Source organism: Lithobates pipiens, unplaced genomic scaffold (genome assembly GCF_037356315.1).
Source record: "Lithobates pipiens isolate NorthernLeopardFrog02 unplaced genomic scaffold, aLitPip1_a1.2 Scaffold_18, whole genome shotgun sequence".
In the NCBI taxonomy this organism is placed as follows: domain Eukaryota; kingdom Metazoa; phylum Chordata; class Amphibia; order Anura; family Ranidae; genus Lithobates; species Lithobates pipiens.
In genome coordinates, this window is record NW_027507758.1 from 16,359,486 (window position 1) to 16,379,042 (window position 19,557).

Sequence of the window (19,557 nt, forward strand, 5' to 3'; positions counted from 1 at the left end):
AAAGGTGCCAGAAGCTAGCGGAGATGACTGTAGTAGCAGTGCCAAGTACAATGATTGCTAGCTTCCACGAGGATCCCACAGATATGGAATATACATACTTCTATTAGTTCAACCTGCAACAATGTAACTATCTAAAAACCTCTTCACACTAACTATTGGCTTTGCTGATTTATAGCCCATGTCTGGTTTTCCTGATCTCCCAACAAAACGGAACAATGAAACCCACAGACCTTGAGAACTTTGTAAAAAAAAAAGTAATTTTATTAAAAGTAACGTCTCTCTGCAACGCGCAGGCCGGAGGTTAAGTGATTCCCTTTGTTGGCTGAACACTCCGGTAGCACAATGTCCCATTAGATCCGTCTTCTCCTCCTCACAATCGCCCCTAATTGTGGCACTTTCAGCGCGGTTTATATAATTTCCCCAGGAAAAGCTCGGAGCGGTCACATCAATTCTCCCATTATAATATCAGAGGGAGATTGAATCAATGGAAAGCGATAGAGCCATCGCAGGACCACTTTGTGTCACACACCGCCGAAGCGAAGGACCGGGGACACGCCTCGTCATTAGGGCCAGGAAATAGTTCTATTTAGTTCTATCCCTTTATATAGAGGAAATCGATGACACCTGATGGAGAAGGTGGTTAGCCCGTAATTACCAAAGCTCATCTGAAATTAACGCCTTTGTGATCAGAAGGAACGGATCTCTTTATTCCCCCCCCCCCCCCCCCCACCCGAGTTTCATCTCCGCAGAGTCGCTACATTGTATTTGACAACGTTTTAAAGCACTGAAGTTGCATCCGAGTTTATCAGAAAGTCTCACGTATAAGACAACCTCTTGCAGGACTTTAGATGGCAATGACTCCAGAAAAAAATGGATGCAAAAAATAGATGGATAAAACTAGATAAGGGAAGATTTTTTTTGGGGGGGGGGGGGATTTTTGGCGGTGCCAAGCAAAGCAATTACTTTCAATAAACCAATGGTTAAAAAAATATAACAACGTTTATTACATAAAAGACAGTACAGGTAAACATCTAAAGGTCAAATCGGATGGAAAGAATGGTCACTCAACAGTAGCATTGGAGTGACTCATCCCAACATGTTTCGCCTTTTGAGGCTTCCTCAGGGGATATTTTTTGAGAATTAGATGTAGTACTGCGTAAAACAAAATACAGTTTGAGACAATACAATAACTTAAGATACTTTACAAAAAACAAGAAGGATATGCTGTTGACCGCCATGCCCGATACCCATCGACCACCCATAAGGAGATGTTTTTACCTTTGACTTGATGTTGAGCCAGATGGCTCAAGATTGAACAAACAGCATCATGAAGGCCAAGGAACACACCAGACAGGCCAGGGATAAAATGGTGGAGAAGTTTAATCAGGGTTAGGTTATAAAAAAAAATATCACAAGCTTTGAACATCTCACGGAGAACTGTTAAATCCATCATCTGAAAATGGAAAGAGTATGGCACAACTACAAACCTACCAAGACATGGCCGCCCACCTAAACTGACCAGCCGGGCAAGGAGAGCATTCATCAGAGAAGAGCCAAGAGGTCCATGGTAACTCTGGAGGAGCTGCAGAGATCCACAGCTCAGGGGGGAGAATCTGTCCACAGGACAACTATTAGTCGTCTCTCCACAAATCTGCCCTTCATGGAAGAGTGACAAGAGTGTTGGAAGAAAGTCATAAGAAGTCCTGTTTGCAGTTTGTGAGAATCCATGTGGGGGACACAGCAAACACGTGGAAGAAGGTGATCTGGTCGGATGAGACATGAGAACTGTGAACCCCAGGCAATAGGGTTCACGGTTCGGGTCTGAACTTTTGCAATGTTCTGGCGGAAACCAAACCGGGAGGGGAGGGTTTGTTTGGCCCAATTCTAGATCTGACTTTACATTCTCTGGACCAAAGTCAGACTCTATTTACTAATTAGGTGACTTCTGAAGGCAATTGGTTCCACTAGATTTTAGCTAGAGGTATCAGAGTAAAGGGGGCTGGATACAAATGCCCCCCTACACTTTTTTTGTAAAAACAATTGAAAGCCATTTATCATTTTCCTTCCACTACACAATTATGTGCCACTTTGTGTTGGTCTATCACATAAAATCCCAATAAAATACATTTAAGTTTTTGGTTGTAACATGACAGAATGTGGAAAATTCCAAGGGATATGAATACTTTTTCAAGGCACTGTATGATATGCGATGTGGCTCCCCTAGTACTGGGGCCTCAGTTGTAGGACATAGACTAATCTCCTTCTCTCCTTTCTTGGCAGCTCCGGCTCAGGCTCAGATTATCCATGGCAGTCAGGCCTGTGTGGACAATAATGACAATGTGAGTGAACGGGTCTACACCATCCGAGAGGGCGACACGCTGGTGCTGCAGTGCCTGGTTAATGGACATCCCCGACCGCAGGTATGGTGCTACATTATTATCAATCGTATGTATTATTCTTATTAGACTTCCCATAGGGAATACATTCCAAAGTCTTTGTGTGCCGCCATTTTGTTTGCTGCGATTATCAACTGCCAATTCAGAGTGGATCTAAGTGAAGAAAGATGGTCATGTGATCTCTCCTCTACTGTCTGATGGGCTTCTTGCTGGATCAGGAGTTTCCGTGGCTCCTTTGCAGCACTGTGGTCCTTGGTTCAGAGCTCTGCCCACAAGGACTTTACAGCTCCATTCATACTTGTGCGACTTAAAAATTGTGAGATTTCCATTGCGACTTTACCGAGTGACCAGATGGGACTTTGATGCAACATTGGATGAGTGTGACTTGTGCAAAATGGAATAATATGTTTGGTTCCTTTCTAACGAATTCCAAATTTTCAGAACTATTGGAATTGGATTCGGTCGAAAATTGATTGGCCGATTTGATTTCTGTGTGAAGAATAGCTGGTTGTTAAGAAGCGGGCCAGAAAGCTGGCCGCCGCATCCTTAACATCCGATAACTCATCAGCTTTCAGTGAGCTTCCCCACTGCTTTGGGGGCAAGGGCCTATTCCCCACAACCCTGGGCAGTGGTTGAGGGGGTCTGTGGGCAGAGGGGCTTATCCGAATCTGGAAACCCCCTTAAACCAGATTCCGCCCCCCCCCCTCCACCACGTGAATGAGTATGGGGTTTATAGTACTCCCACACATTCACCAAAAAAGTGTAAGCCCTTGTACACACGGTCGGAGAATCCGTCGGAATGTGTCCTATCGGACCGTTTTGTCGGATAATCCGACTGTGTGTGGTATGCATCGGACTGTTTCCATCGGAATATCCGTCGGACCAAATTTTCCAACTTGCTGGAAATATTTTCCGACAAACTGGTCCGATCGGACATACTCCGATCATGTGTAGAGAATTCCGATCGGACAAAGTGCCACGCATGCTCAGATCAAATTCCTACACCAAAGCTATTGGCTACTAGCCTGAATGTAGTCCGGTCGTAACGAAATAACGTCATCACGTTCTGAACGATCGGATTTTCCGACAACTTCGTCCGACCGTGTGTATGCAACAGTTTCAGACAAAATCCGTCAGACAAAATCCGATGGACAAATTCCGACGGATTTGGTTGTCGGAATCTCTGACCGTGTGTACAAGGGCTAAGAAGTGAGTAAAGAGAGTACACCAGTTTTTGACAATTCCTTTATTTAAAAAAAAAACGTAAAAAAAACGATGTTCCCCGATTTAGATCCATCATTAATAAGGCCACCCGCTGGACTTGGAAAAGGGAAAAAAAAAAAAAACTCCTGCCATCTGCCTGCTCGGCCGTCTGACAACTCCTAAGGGCCTGGTATGCATCGGGGGGAACCCAACGCCGTTTTTTTTTTCATTGTCGGCATTCAAGTCACTTTGAATTCACTATGACTTGAAGTTGCACAGATATAAACGATACTCAGGAAAATATGGGGTGCAACTTGTCATGTGACTTTGGGATCCAAAGTCACATGACAAGTCGCACAAGTGTGAGTGGGGCCTACATGATATACCTGTGTTTCTTGGATATTCATTCTTTTCTGCTACCTCCCACAACCTCAGAATGTTTTGATAGGTTCACTGGCTTCTGACAAACCCCTCTTCAGAGTGTGACTGAGGTTGGACAACAGAGACTAATGTGACTGGCTCAGTGTTCTCTGTACAGCACTGTGATATATGGCACAGCTATATAAATGCATAATAATAATGTGTGGTGGTGGGGGGACATTACAGTGTAAGCTGCTCTGGTGCAGAGACAGATATGAACGTTCTGTATTTTGGTGCTGTATGAATGCACAAAAAAGAAATAATTCATATACAATTAATTTAATGTAGAGCTCTTTCTCTTCGTTCTCCAGGTACGGTGGACAAAAACAGCAGGCAGCGCCTCGGAAAAGTTCCAGGAGACCTCCATCTACAATGAGACCCTGCGAATAGAGAAGGTTCAGAGGATGCAGGGTGGCCGATACTATTGTAAAGCCGAGAATGGGGTTGGGGTCCCGGCCATCAAGTCCATTCGAGTAGATGTGCAGTGTAAGTCATTTTAAAGGCAGCCCAGAAATTCCCACAGTTCTATTGTGTGGCTAGATCTCCCGGAACCTCGTCAGGTCCCAACGTGGTGGGCGGCTTGTCCTGTAGAGCAAAGGAAAGGGGGGAACATCAGACTTGGTTGCTTCCAAAACCACTTATCTCCACAAGAGAGACCTTCATGTCTACAGACTAGATACTCTAATCTTATGGTATTTTACAAGGGCATGGAATGTAGTTGGGTGAAGAGAATAATATGATTAGTGCCAGTCTGGTCACTTGGGGTCAATGGATGCCATGGCAATTAAAACTATTGGACAACCATGCCTTTCAAGTACGATAAAGTAGCCCAATGTCTAAATATGAACCAATTGGAAGGCCCACCAGTCAAGAAAATGTAATTCTTGTTGTAGCGTCACCACCATGCTGGCATTTTCTCTGGTAGCTCAGCCATATTGGTCACCGCCATGTTGGGATTATCTCTGGTAGCTTAGCCATATTGGTCACCACAATGGTATTTTGAATTCCATGTTCCAATTCCATAAATTCTCCAGTTGCCAGGGTGTTTAGGATGTGGATGGAATACCTAAATGGTGTAGACGTGTATAGCTTCTCAATTATCCATGATGAGTCCTTTGCTCTCTCAGTTCAGGCTAGTTGCCCTTCATGTTGGGTTCCCGAAAAATGTTCACCGTTAAAGCACCAACGGCCCGTTTCTGCTTTAACAATTCACATTTAGAACTATGGGGTGAATGGAGCGGACTGTGGCCTTGTCATACTAACATCTACTCTTCACATGGACTTGGTAACACGAAGCTCCTGATGGTGACATCTCAGAGGGCTTTGTGCTGCTGCTTTGTAAAAGGCTGATCTTCCACCATTGTTGTAAAGAGCAATGCCGACCAGGAACTTGAACCTGCCAGAAGCTTAGGATCATTCCCTGACCTGACCACCTAAACTAGGTTCAAAAGCAGTAAGATGGGCAGAATTGAGCAAAGGGTTGGGGAAAATTCTAAGATCACAGATAACGAGCAAAGACCCCAAAAAAAAAAAAAACAGGTCATAGACAAGGCCAAGACCCTTCCAAGGCCAAGACCCTTCCAAGGCCAATCTGTCTTCCCTTCAGCCTAGCACAGATCATTGGCATCTGTGGTGATATGCAGTGTTGCGTTCCAAAGCAAATGTGCTGCAGTGCTTTGAGTTAGTCCATTGGGATGTTGTTCAAATTCAACAGCACTGCAAAGAACCGCATCGGGCAGTTAAAAACATGCTTTACCGTGCATTACTGCAACGCGTTGGTGTGAATGGTTAACCAGTGCCCACCCAACCCATAGGACGTCATATGATTTCCTCGGATTGAAGTGATTATACTTGGATGATGCCTGCTGCTATGGTTTGGAGGCCATAAGAGATATGGGGGTCTAATAGACCCCAGATGCCTTCATAAAGAGGCCCTGTCATGGTCCAAACTACAAGGATGATGTTCATCCCTTGTGATAGCAATAAAGTTGATAAAAAAAATGAACGTGTTAAAAAAATAAATTTATATAAAATAAATATTTAAAAAAAAAAACACCCCCCTTGTGCTCGCGAACAAATGCAAACGCACACGTAGGTCCCGCATGTAAATGGCCATCGCACTACACATGCGAGGTATAGCCGGAAACGCCAGAGCGAGTGCAATCATTCCATTGTCAGACCTCCCATGTAACTCAAAGTTGGCAACCTGGCTTTTAAATCATCACCTGTAGATAATTTAACGTACCATAGTTTGTCGCCATTCGATGGGCGTGCACGATTTGAAAGCATGACATGTTTGGTATCTATCTACTCAGAGTGACTTCATCTTTTATACTTTACCAAAAAATGTTGTATTATATTTTGTCTCTGTGGCAAGAAAAATTGCACCGTGTGACATAAAAAATTTGCAACACCCACCGTTTTATTCTCTAGGGCAGGGGTCTGCAAACTTTCTAAACAAAGGTCCAATATACTGTCCTTCAGATTCTGGTGTCAGTGGGAGAACATATGCCCAGTAGTTAGTATCAGTTATTGGAATAGTGCCCCATTGTTGGTATCATTGGAAGGATTTTGTTTTTGCCTCTTTATTGGTGTCAGTGGGAAAGCATATGCCCAGTTGTTGGTATCAGTTATAGAAATAGTACCCCATAATTGATGCCATTTGCGAAGATGTGTGCCCCATTGTTGTGTCATTGGGAGGAATTGTGCCCCATTGTTGGTGTCATTTGCAGGAATTGTGCCCCTTCATTGGTGTCAGTGGGAGGACATATGTCCAATTGTTGGTGTCAGTTATAGGAATAGTACCCCATCATTGGTGTTAGTGGGAATAGCTGTGCCCTTAATTTGGTGTCATTGGGAGAAAATGTGCCCCTTTGTTTGTATTATTGGGAGGAATTGTGCTCCCTATTGGTGTCAGTGGGAGGAATAGTATTCCATTGTTGATGTCAGTGGGAGGAATAGTATTCCATTATTGGTGTCAGTGGGAGGAATAGTATTCCATTGTTGGTGTCCTTGGGAGGATTTGTGCCCCATTGTTGGTGTCATTGGGAGGAGTTGTGCCCCTTCATTTGTGTTCATAGGAGGACATATGCCCAATTGTTGGCATCATTTATGGAAATTGTACCCCATCATTGGTGTCATTGGGAAAAATAGTACCCCATCATTGGTGTTAGTGGGAAAAATTGTACCCCATCATTATGGAACTAGTACCCCATCATTATGGAAATGGTACCCCATCATTGGTGTCATTGGGAAAAATAGTACCCCATCATTGTTGCCCCTTCATTTGTGTCCATGGGAGGACGTATGCCCAATTTTTGACGTCAGTTATAGAAATTGTACCCCATCATTGGTGTCATTGGGAAGAATAGTTCCCCATAATTGGTGTTAGTGAGAATAATTGTGCCCTTAATTTGGTGTCCTTGGGAGAAAATGTGCCTCTCTGTTGGTATTATTGGGAGGAATTGTGCTCCTTATTGGTGTCAGTGAGAGGACATATGCCCAATTGTTGGTGTCAGTGGGAGGAATAGTATTCCATTGTTGGTGTCATTGGGAGGAATTGTGCCCTTTCATTTGTGTCCATGAGAGGACACATGCCCAATTGTTGGCGTCAGTTATAGAAATTGTGCCCCATCCTTGGCGCCAGTGGGAAGAATAGTACCCCATCATTGGTGTTAGTGGGGAGAATAGTACCCCATCGTTGGTGTTAGTGGGGAGAATAGTACCCCATCATTGGTGTTAGTGGGGAGAATAGTACCCCATTGTTGGCGTCAGTGGGAAGAATTGTGCCCCATCTTTGGTGTCATTGGACGGACACATGCCCAATTGTTGGTGTCATTGGATGGAATAGTGCCCCAGGGGCCTGGATAAAAGCAAACAAATAGCCACATATGCCCCCCCCGGGACACATTTTGGACACCACTGTTAATATTTTGGTGTTCTGAGTAATTTTCAAGCAGATTTCTAGACATAGGAGAGAAATGTCAGAATTTGCCTGGGTAGCGAGTGGTTAGTCAATAACCAACATCTTGCGCTAACATGGTGGCAACACATTTTGTGCCACTTATTTCACAAGCAGAAGACAAGTCTGCATGTTTGATGACCACCAAGCACGCCGCATAATGTGTTCCAAAAAAAAAAATGCTTAGCAGATCACGCGGCTCGCATGTATCCATTGACTTTGTGCTCCTGCAACATTAAAAAAGGTTTTCTTTTTTTTTTTTGCTGTCTAGCAAGATGCGTCACTGGCAGGGTGTCGGAGATGAGGGGATCTCTTTATCGCGGTGCCAGCTGCCTTGGCATATTTTCTTGCCGTGTGATCTCGCGGCTCAGCGGCACCTTGTTGGGATGAGATGTGGAACAGGAGACAAGCGGCGGGGGAAAAAAAAAAGGTACGACGATCCGCAGCCATCTGTCCCCGTGGATGATGTGCAGCTTCCGGAAAATTTCACATCTCGTCGCCATCGAGACAGATCTGTCGTGCGCCCCCCCCCCCCCCCCCCCACCGTTCACCGGCTGTCTCCTGGCACGCCGCGCCCTCGCCGCTTCCAATTTCATCTCCGACACGACCCAAAGCTGGACTTCCAGCTGACAGTGCCAACATTCGTCGCGTCTGAACGCAACTGTCTCGTTATCCTTCGCAAGCTGATTTGATTAGACCTCCCCGGGACGCCGCCGCGCTTTATTTCTCTTTAATTTAGTGAAGACAATCGGTGTCTCTTCTTTCCTGTAAACTAAATGCCATTTTCCGTGGGCGGCGGGGGGAAGGGGGTCTCCAGGAAAATTGCCGCGGGCTCCGGAACATCTGAGTAACAGCCGGACTCTTACATTCATCTCCTGGGCCCAGCAGGGCGGCGAGAGAAGTAATTATTCTTTAGGCGGATTTGGGTTTTCGGCTTTCAGAGTTACAAAATCCTGAAGAAACAGAAGAAATTCTCCACCCTGAACGCGATTTAGGCCAGGTTCACAATTAACGTTGCATGAACGCACACTTTTTTCTTTTTTACGTGTTTTTTGCGCATTTTTGTGTTATGCGTGCATACGTTCATTTGAATGGGCTTCCCTACGCGTCACGAATGTGCCAAAGATGCTCCTGGAGCCTTTTTGGGCATCAAGCCTCATGCGTTTCGGCACATTTGGGGTGCCGTTAACATTGATTGGCACTGAAAGCGCGATGTGTGTTTTTCGTGCGTTGCTTGCGTGCTCATGAAATTGTATGCTTTAGCGGGCATTCACAGAACACTTAGATGTGAATGGAACCAACTGGCCAAACATACCCCCTGCGTTTGCGGATGGCGCAAGAACTCTCGAACATTGCAAAAATTCTGACCCGAATGGCGTACCCTATTAAAGTCTATGGGACCCGAACTTAAGAAAATCAAAAGTCTCCATTTTGAAGGCTTATATGTAAGTTATTGGCCATAAAAGGGTATGGGTGTCTGGGTACTGCCCGGGTTTGGCTGGCACTAGAACTCTCGAACATCGGCAAAAGTTCTGACCCGAACACCGAACCCTTTTAAAGTCTATGGGACCTGAATTTAAGAAAACTCTCCATTTTGAAGGCTTATATGTAAGTTACTGGCCATAAAAGGGTATGGGTGCCCAAGTATTGCCCGGTTTGGTTGGCGCTAGAACTCTCGAACATCGCAAAAGTTCCGACCCAAACACCGGACCCTATTAAAGTCTATGGGACTCAAACTTAAGAAAATCAAAGATTTTAAAGCTTATATGTAAGTTATTGGCCATAAAAGGGTATGGGTGTCCAAGTACTGCCCGGGTTCGGTTGGCACTAGAACTCTTGAACATCGGCAAACGTTCTGACCCGAACGCCAAATGCTATTAAAGTCTATGAGACTCAAACTTAAGAAAATCAAAAGTCTCCATTTTGAAGGCTTATATATGTAAGTTATTGGCCATAAAACGGTATGAGTGTCCGGGTACTGCCCAGGTTCGGCTGGCACTAGAACTCTCGAACATCGGCAAAAGTTCTGACCCGAACGCCGAACCCTTTTAAAGTCTATGGGACCTGAATTTAAGAAAACTCTCCATTTTGAAGGCTTATATTTAAGTTACTGGCCATAAAAGGGTATGGGTGCCCAAGTATTGCCCGGTTTGGTTGGCGCTAGAACTCTCGAACATCGCAAAAGTTCCGACCCAAACACCGGACCCTATTAAAGTCTATGAGACTCAAACTTAAGAAAATCAAAAGTCTCCATTTTAAAGGCTTATATATGTAAGTTATTGGCCATAAAACGGTATGAGTGTCCGGGTACTGCCCTGGGGAACATGTATCAATGCAATTATTTTATTTAAAAAGATCTTTTTTACAGGAGCAGCGATTTTAATGATGCTTAAATTGAAACAATAAAAATGAAAAATTCCTTTAAATATAGTGCCTGGGGGGTCCCTTTAGTCTGCCTGCAAAGTGGCGCATCTGTAGCATGTATAGAACCTGCCGCAGCAAAACTGACATTTATAATATTTATAACTGCTGTGCAAATACCGCGTGACATAAAAAAAATTGCCATTTTATTCCCTAGGGTCTCTGCTAAAAAATATGTATAATGTTTAGGGGTTCTAAGTTCCGCCCCCTCCCCCCACCCCCCACTGTTCCATAGACAGCGGTCCATGTTCTGTGCAGGTTCTGGCTCCGGTCGGCGCCTCTGATCCGGGAAGATCAGCTTTTTACATTTGAAATATTCTTTGTGTCTCCAGGGAGGGTCCGCTCATCAGACTGAAAGGGGTCAGAGGGGGAGGGGGGAGGGGGGGGCACGGGGCCTGACTCACCAAAGAGGATTATTCACTTACTGATTAGAGTGACAAAAAAAAAAGATCACAAGCCGCGGTTACAGGATGACATTCCATTGATCACTTGCATCCATTTGATTAATTAATGTATCTTCTTATCTGATTACTGGAGCTTTTCTACAAGAATTCTCACACTTTATATTAACCCCAAAACCCCACACACTTCACTGTATACAAACCGCTAATGATACATTGTATACCGGGGGGGTGATACATTGTATACAGGGGGGTGATACATTGTATATGGGGGGGGGTGATACATTGTATACAGAGGGGGGTGATACATTGTATACAGGGGGGGTGATACATTGTATACGGGGGTGATACATTGTATACAGAGGGGGGTGATACATTGTATACAGAGGGGGAAGGTGATACATTTGTATACAGGGGAGTGATAAATTTGTATACAGGGAGGTGATACATTGTATACAGGGGGTGATACATTGTATACAGGGGGTGATACATTGTATAAAGAGGGGGATGATACATTGTATACAGGGGTGTGATACATTGTATACAGAGGGTGGGTGATACATTGTATACAGGGGGGGTTATACATTGTATACAGAGGGGGGAGGTGATACATTGTATACAGGGGTGATACATTTGTATACATGGGGGTGATACATTGTATACAGAGGGAGGGTGATATATTGTATACAGGGGGTGATACATTGTATAAAGAGGGGGATGATACATTGTATACAGGGAGGTGATACATTGTATACAGGGGGTGATACATTGTATACAGGGGGTGATACATTGTATAAAGAGGGGGATGATACATTGTATACAGGGAGGTGATACATTGTATACAGGGGGTGATACATTGTATACAGGGGGTGATACATTGTATAAAGAGGGGGATGATACATTGTATACAGGGGTGTGATACATTGTATACAGGGGGGGTTATACATTGTATACAGAGGGGGGAGGTGATACATTGTATACATGGGGGTGATACATTGTATACAGAGGGAGGGTGATATATTGTATACAGGGGATGATACATTGTATAAAGAGGGGGATGATACATTGTATACAGAAGGGGGTGATACATTGTATACAGAGGGTGGGTGATAAATTGTATACAGAAGGGAGTGATACATTGTATACAGAGGGGGGGGGGGGGGGTGGTACAATATTGTATACAGAGGGGAATGATACATTGTATACAGAAGGGGGTGATACATTGTATACAGGGGGGATACATTGTATACGGGGGGGGGGGATACATTGTATACGGGGGGTGATTCATTATATACAGAAGGGAGTGATACATTGTATCCAGGGGGTGATACATTGTATACAGAGGGGGGTGATACATTGTATACAGAAGGGGGTGATATATTGTATACAGAGTGTGAACAGAGGGGGTGTGCCCACCAATCAGCAGTAAAATGACATCTGATTGGCTACTCTGGGTCACAGCTGCCCTTTTTTAGTGACTTATAGAGGTGACCCTGAGATGGGCGGGGTCATGTATAGAACTGATATATATTATAAGTAAACTCTTTATACCGGTCATTGTCATCATTACACTTCCATCGTCCAATCCCAACATTCCGATACCAATCATCTCTTCTTCCACAATCTACTGAACCCAACATCATGGATAATAGTCCTATTGTCTGTCTGTCTGTCTGTCTGTCTGTCTGTCTATCTATCTCTCTATCTATCTATCTCTCTATCTATCTCTCTATCTATCTCTATGTGTGTGATGATGGGTGTGGTAGTAGATGTTGTAGAGTTTAGTGGGTGAGGAATGAGAAGTTGAAGTCTTGGTTTCCGGTGAGGAGTATCGGGTAGTTTGTATCTATGAGGAGGATAACCGGGGTGGAGACATTTCCATATTCCAGGTTTCTCCGGCTCATCTCCACATTGTGGCCTTCTATGTTTTTCGGTGTTTATCTGTTGAACAAGGATTGCAGCTTTTTTCCTCCAATATTCTGGCCGCTCAGGGCGAGAGGAATATGAAAAGGTGGGACATGCTTTATACTCTGCAGAAGCAGAGGTGGAAATACTCCCCATGCTCTCTATCTGATAATAGTTAACAATTTTTGAAGTTGAATTCTGGGCAATAAAAGTATTTAAATCTATTCCTCGGTATCCAAAAATGGTTTAAATCCACTTTGTGTGCACCAAGTACCTCCGCAAACCCAGATATTACCTTGTAAAAGAAGCAGTGACATCATCACTGTGCTGTACATAGCCTATGCAGAGAGAAGAGCCGTGGGAGGGGCCTAGCAGGCTCCACCCACGACAGAAATGACAGGAGGGGGGGGGGGGCGGAGACAAGACCAGTCACCCTGCACAGGCAGAGAGAGAGCAGAGCTGTGGGAGGGGCCTAGCAAAATAAGCAAAAGTGACAGAAAATAATATGTGAATATTTTAGAATTAAATCTATAAATATACCTGACTATAATATGTAAATATACCAGAATATAATATATCATTTAAAAGATTTAAATATATAAACATACTGGAATATAACAAATATTTTGGAATATAATATACAAAAATACCATAAACAAATATGTAAATATACCAGAATATAATATGAAAAAAATACCTAAAACAAATATGCCAATATACCAGAATATAATATGAAAAAAATACCTAAAACAAATATGCAAATATACCAGAATATAATATGAAAAAAATACCTAAAACAAATATGTAAATATACCAGAAAATATTATGTAAAAATACCAGAAACAATTATGTAAATATTAATAGACTCCAGACATCTGGATTTCGGCAAGAGCTGGATAAAGATATTCACCAAATTCAGCTGTAATGCTGCAGAGACATCTCTGTGAATTCTATTCGGATGTTTCCATGGCCATGGAGACAAAAAATTACAAAATTTTATGTTCTGTAAAAAAAAGCTGCAAACAACATTCTCATCAATGTACATAAATATACTGGAATATAATCAATAAATATACCGGAATATAATATGTAAATTTACCAAGATGTATACATTCCGTATACCGGAATATAATAAGCAAAAGTGACAGAAAATAATATGTGAATATTTTAGAATTAAATATATAAATATACCGGAATATAATCAATAAATATACCTGAATATAATATTTAAATTTACCAAGATGTATACATTCCGTATACCGGAATATAATTAGCAAAAGTGATAGAAAATAATATGTGAATATTTTAGAATTAAATATATAAATATACCAGACTATAAACTATAAATATACCTGAATATAATATGTAAAAATACCGGAATTTAATATATAATTTAAAAGATTTAAATAAATAAACATACTGGAATATAACAAATATTTTGGAATATAATATACAAAAATACCAGAAACAAATATGTAAATATACCAGAATATAATATGTAAAAATACCTAAAACAAATATGCAAATATACCAGAAAATATTATGTAAAAATACCAGAAACAATTATGTAAATACACCAGAATTTAATATACAAAAATAAAAGAATGTATTATGTAAACGTACTGGAATTTTATATAGAAATATACTAAATATAATATATAATTTACACTGGAATATAATATGTAAATATATCGGAACATATACATTTTGTATGCTGGAATATAATATATAAAAATGCCAGAAAATAATATGTGAATATATTAGAATTAAATATTTAATGTAAATATACCAGAAAGTAATATACAGTATCAAGATAAAAAAATTAAATATTGAAAGATTCTGGAATATAATATATAAAGATACCAGCAAAAATTATGTAAATATACCAGAATATAAAATGTAAGTATACCAGAGTTAAAATTTATAAATATACCAGAATATACTATACAAATATTCTGGAATATAATATATATAAAATACCTGAAAAAAATATGTAAATATACCAGAATATAATATATAAATATACCAGAATTGAATATATAAAAAAAAAATTACATTTATTAATGTACTGGGATATAATATATTAATATACCATAACATAATATATAAAAATACAAGAAACAAATATGTAAATTTACCAGTATATAATATATTAAAAATACCAGAAACAATTATGTAACCATACCAGAATATAATAAGTAACTATAACAGAATTTTATAAATATAAATGAATTTAGTATGTAAATGTAGCGGAATATAATATATAAATATACCAGAATATGATATATAATTTTACCAAAATAAAACATTAAAAAAACTGAATATAATATGTAAATATGTCAGAATATAATATATAATTATACTAGAATATAATACGTAAATATACCTGAATATGTTAAATAAATATACCAGAATATAGTTACTGTATATTGTTAGGTTGAAAAAGTACATCTACTTCAACCAATAGAATGCCTCAATACACAAATCTCTACTGACAGTGGATCCAGGGGAAGGCAAAAAACCCTTATGAATGACCGTTCACTTTTTTCCAGGGGGAAAAAAAATTCTTTCTGGTTCCTCAGAAGGCAATTGGATATTCCATCGATCAACTACCCCTGGTAATATTACCTATAAATATTAGTATCCAGTTAGATTTTGTGCATATATGAATGCATCCAGCTCTTTTAAACAATCTACCGAGCTGGCCAGAACTAGTTCTTGATATTATGCCCCCCCAATCGTACCTTTGACAGTTGTCACAGATCTTTGTCACTTGACAGATCCAAGCTGATGTCTCCTAAATGCCACAAATTAGATGGTTAAAGAAGAAATCCAATGAGGTTTGGCCCTGTTATATTTATTTATTTTAAGATCCTTTAATTTTAGAGTAACGTCCTCAATTCTAAGACCACAGATTCCTTGGTGGTTTTGGTTAGCTTTGCAGTTTTCTTGCCTTTTAGATGGCTTGGTTGGTGACTTGGTTGGTGGCTCAGTTGGTGGGTTGGTTGTTGCTTTAGTTGGTGGTTTGGTTGGTGGCTTGGTTGGTGGTCTGGTCTGGTGGGTCAATTGGTGAAATTACTGTATTTGTTTAGATGTTTGAGTTGTTTGATTAGTTAATGATTCACCTGGTCGATAAGTAAAGCTGGGCATACGCAGCTCCAATTGGATCTGGTTCCTGCCGATTTGGTCGAAATTCCAGCTGTGGGTGACCCTGTTGGCACTGCCCAGATAGATAAAATTCAACTGAAAAATTGAAGCTAGGTGGAAAATTTTCAGTAGAAGAGTAACTGCATTCTATCAGATGCAGTCACTGTTTGGTATTCATGCAGGCGCAGTTTCTGTTGCTGCCTGACTACAAAGACAAGCAGTGAAGCTGTTTTACCTGGATGGATAAATCTGTACATTTTTTTGATTTGCCTAATTTGATAGCTGAGTTGTTTGGTTGATGGGTGGAATCACTCTTTTGGGTGTGAATTGGCTGGTTAGTTGAGAAGGTGACTGCTGGTTAGTTAATTAGTTGACGAAAGGACAGTTGGTTGGCTGGTTAGTTGAGGAGGTGACTGTTGGTTGGCTGGTTAGTTGAGGAGATGACTGTTGGTGGGCTGGTTATTTGAGGAGGTGACTATTGTTTGGCTGGTTAGTTGAGGAGATGACTGTTGGTGGGCTGGTTAGTTGAGGAGGTGACTGTTGGTTGGCTGGTTAGTTGAGGAGGTGACTGTTGGTTGGCTGGTTAGTTGAGGAGGTGACTGTTGGTTGGCTGGTTAGTTGAGGAGGTGACTGTTGATTGGCTGGTTAGTTGAGGAGGTGACTGTTGGTTGGCTGGTTAGTTGAGGAGATGACTGTTGGTCGGCTGGTTAGTTGAGGAGGTGACTGTTGCTTGGCTGGTTAGTTGAGGAGATGACTGTTGGTGGGCTGGTTAGTTAAGGAGGTGACTATTGTTTGGCTGGTTAGTTGAGGAGATGACTGTTGGTGGGCTGGTTAGTTGAGGTGATGACTATTGTTTGGCTGGTTAGTTGAGGAGGTGACTATTGTTTGACTGGTTAGTTGAGGATATGACTGTTGGTGGGCTGGTTAGTTGAGGAGGTGACTGTTGGTTGGCTGGTTAGTTGAGGAGGTGACTATTGTTTGGCTGGTTAGTTGAGGAGATGACTGTTGTTTGGCTGGTTAGTTGAGGAGATGACTATTGGTTGTCTGGTTAGCTGAGGAGAGGACTGTTGTATGGATGTCGGTATACCCAAGAAAGGGTGTATCTCATTGACTGCGGTTACAGTTCTTCCAAGAGTTTTCCATCCTTCTCATTCTATTTTTAGGTTATGGTTTGTTGAGCCAGTTGTGCCAACTTCGTCACCCATGGCTTGAATTTTCAGACAATTTATCAGGAATCTGCTGAAATTGAAGCAGTGTTTGTCTGACATTAGATGTTGAAATTTCTGGTTGACTGGTATTCAGAGAGACTGAGTTTGGTGATTAGATATTATTTTTTCTGTTGGTTAGGGAAATGGTAGGTGGGTTGGTTTGATAACATTGGTTTTGTGTGGTAAATTAGCAAAAGCGTTAGCTGGCTAATTATTGGAACCTCCCTTAAACTAATAAGGTGGGTTGGTTGGTTGCTTGGTTTCTTGGTTGGTTGGTTGGTTGGTTGGTTTGTTGGTTGGTTGGCTCCTGGACCTATTGGTTGGTGTAGCTCATTGCTTGTCATGGTTTTTCCTCTTCACTTTTCTTTTCAGTTCTCATGACATGGTAGGATGTCCAACACAAATCTATAAAATGAAATGTGACAAAGCTTATAACCACCCCTGTGACCCTGCTTTCCAGATCTAGATGAACCCATCCTTACTGTTCACCAGACCATCAGTGATGTAAGAGGGAGTTTCTACCAGGAGAAGACCGTCTTCCTGCGATGTACTGTCAGCTCCAATCCACCCGCCCGCTTCATCTGGAAACGAGCCAATGAGACCTTGTCCCAAAGCCAGGACAATGGGGTGGACATCTACGAACCTCTCTATACACAGGTATGATATGTTTATGTATTAATGAATTGCCTGCTGACAGCAAGGAGCTAGTTGTGGAAAATTATTCAGATCAGGATATGTCATTGGAAGGAACCAACCCTGCTTTCTGAAGGGGCAGGTTAGAAATCAATAGTCGGTGTTCCATTATGTAATGTGTCCCCTCTGATAATAGTGGTACCTCACCTGTGTCCATCTGCTCTTGGAAGCCTTTAGTTTAAAGCCCGATCCGATCTCAGACCAGGCTTTAGAGGATATGTAGATTAAGACATACCTTTTAAATGTACTCTACAAGTCATGTGGATGAATAAACTCCAGCCAGTGACTTTTCCTAGGCTGAGATGATGTCTTCAGTCTGCTGCAGGCAGGGGGGAAGTCTCCTCTCTCTAAAAAACGCAACACTGTAAGTTTGCAGTAAGTCACAAGGTGAGAGGATGCAGCAGGGGCTGATGTAGTCTACTAGACATGTGCAAAAGGAAAAAAAATTGTTTAGTTTCGTTTCGTTTTAATTTGTTAATTCATTAATTTCGTTTAGTTATATTCGTTAACTTAAATTCGTTTTCGGATTTCGTTTAGTTTTCTACCGAAATCGAAAAATCGGCCACATTCGAAAATATTTCAACCAAATTCGAAAAATATTTCTACCGGATTCAAAATGATTTCAACCGCATTCGAAATGATTTCAACATGATTCGAAATTATTTCAACCGCATTCGAAATGATTTCAACATGATTCGAAATTATTTCAACCGCATTCGAAATTATTTCAACATGATTCGATATTATTTCAACCGCATTTGAAAATATTTTTTGACCCGACTTTATGGCCATGTATCTCGGGGTCACTTGGTGCTAAAAACTCCAAATTTGGATATGTTGTAGTGCTCGTACTATTGTGTTTGCATACCAAATTTGGGATTTCTAGCACCAAGTGACCCCGAGATATGTGGCCCCAAAATCGGGTCACAAAATATTTTCGAATGCGGTTGAAATAATGTTGAATCATGTTGAAATCATTTCGAATGCGGTTGAAATAATTTCGAATCATGTTGAAATCATTTAGTACTTCGGCTCAAATACAATACAACACCCTTCTAACTCAGTTCTCAGGAATGCACTTTGCCAGTAATCCATCCTCCGGCAAAAAATTAATTAGCTGATTGGACTATAAGATTTACTTTGAGCTGACCTTTTGTTTCATTAGATCTTTAAAGAATTACCGAATCATGTTGAATTCATTCTAATTCATTCGTTATATTTCTTTCGTATTTGTTGTAATTCGCTATTTTTTTATTCGGACATTCGGATGCATCCGAATGTCCGAAAGATGCAAAATTCGACCGAATTTCGATTCGTTACTAAACGAATTGCACAAGCCTATAGTCTACTAGTGAACATCACTACTTTGGTGAAGCCCACTCTGAGTTCTTTCCTTATTCTAAGCTTTTTTTAAAGCAGAGCCTAATCCAAAAATGTAAGGTCCACTTTTTTCTTTCCCATAATGTAGTAAAATTTTAAAAAAGCGTGGGGGACGACAAAGAGACTTAATATCGTTTATTTTCCTTGGATTCCACCCAAGGCGCTTAGGCGAGGGGGCCATCGCCACCCTTTCTGACTTAATCCCAGGGAATGCTGTGTTTACCAAAATCTCACGAGAAGATGCTGTTGCCCTGTAGAATCTTCTCATAAGATTTGGGTATTCATCAGTGCCCGGGAATTTTCCGGGAAAGACTGTGAGTAAGGAATGCAGAGAAAGATAAGTATACTTACTATCCTCGTTTATCCTACGTCTTTTTTTTATGGGAGGGGGATGAGCTTGGAAGTGTAAGGTCCTCTTTCAG

General features: G+C 41.3%; 1 protein-coding gene across 1 annotated transcript in view; it reads left to right on the plus strand.

The window, feature by feature from the left end:
• Positions 1-19,557, plus strand: part of MDGA1 (MAM domain containing glycosylphosphatidylinositol anchor 1) — a 487,363-nt gene that overhangs the window by 218,979 nt on the left and 248,827 nt on the right. Inside the window, exons 2-4 of the mRNA XM_077485391.1 lie at positions 2,281-2,420; positions 4,331-4,505; positions 17,523-17,719. Of these exons, the coding sequence (XP_077341517.1) occupies positions 2,281-2,420; positions 4,331-4,505; positions 17,523-17,719 (512 nt within the window). The remainder of the gene's footprint in view (positions 1-2,280; positions 2,421-4,330; positions 4,506-17,522; positions 17,720-19,557) is intronic.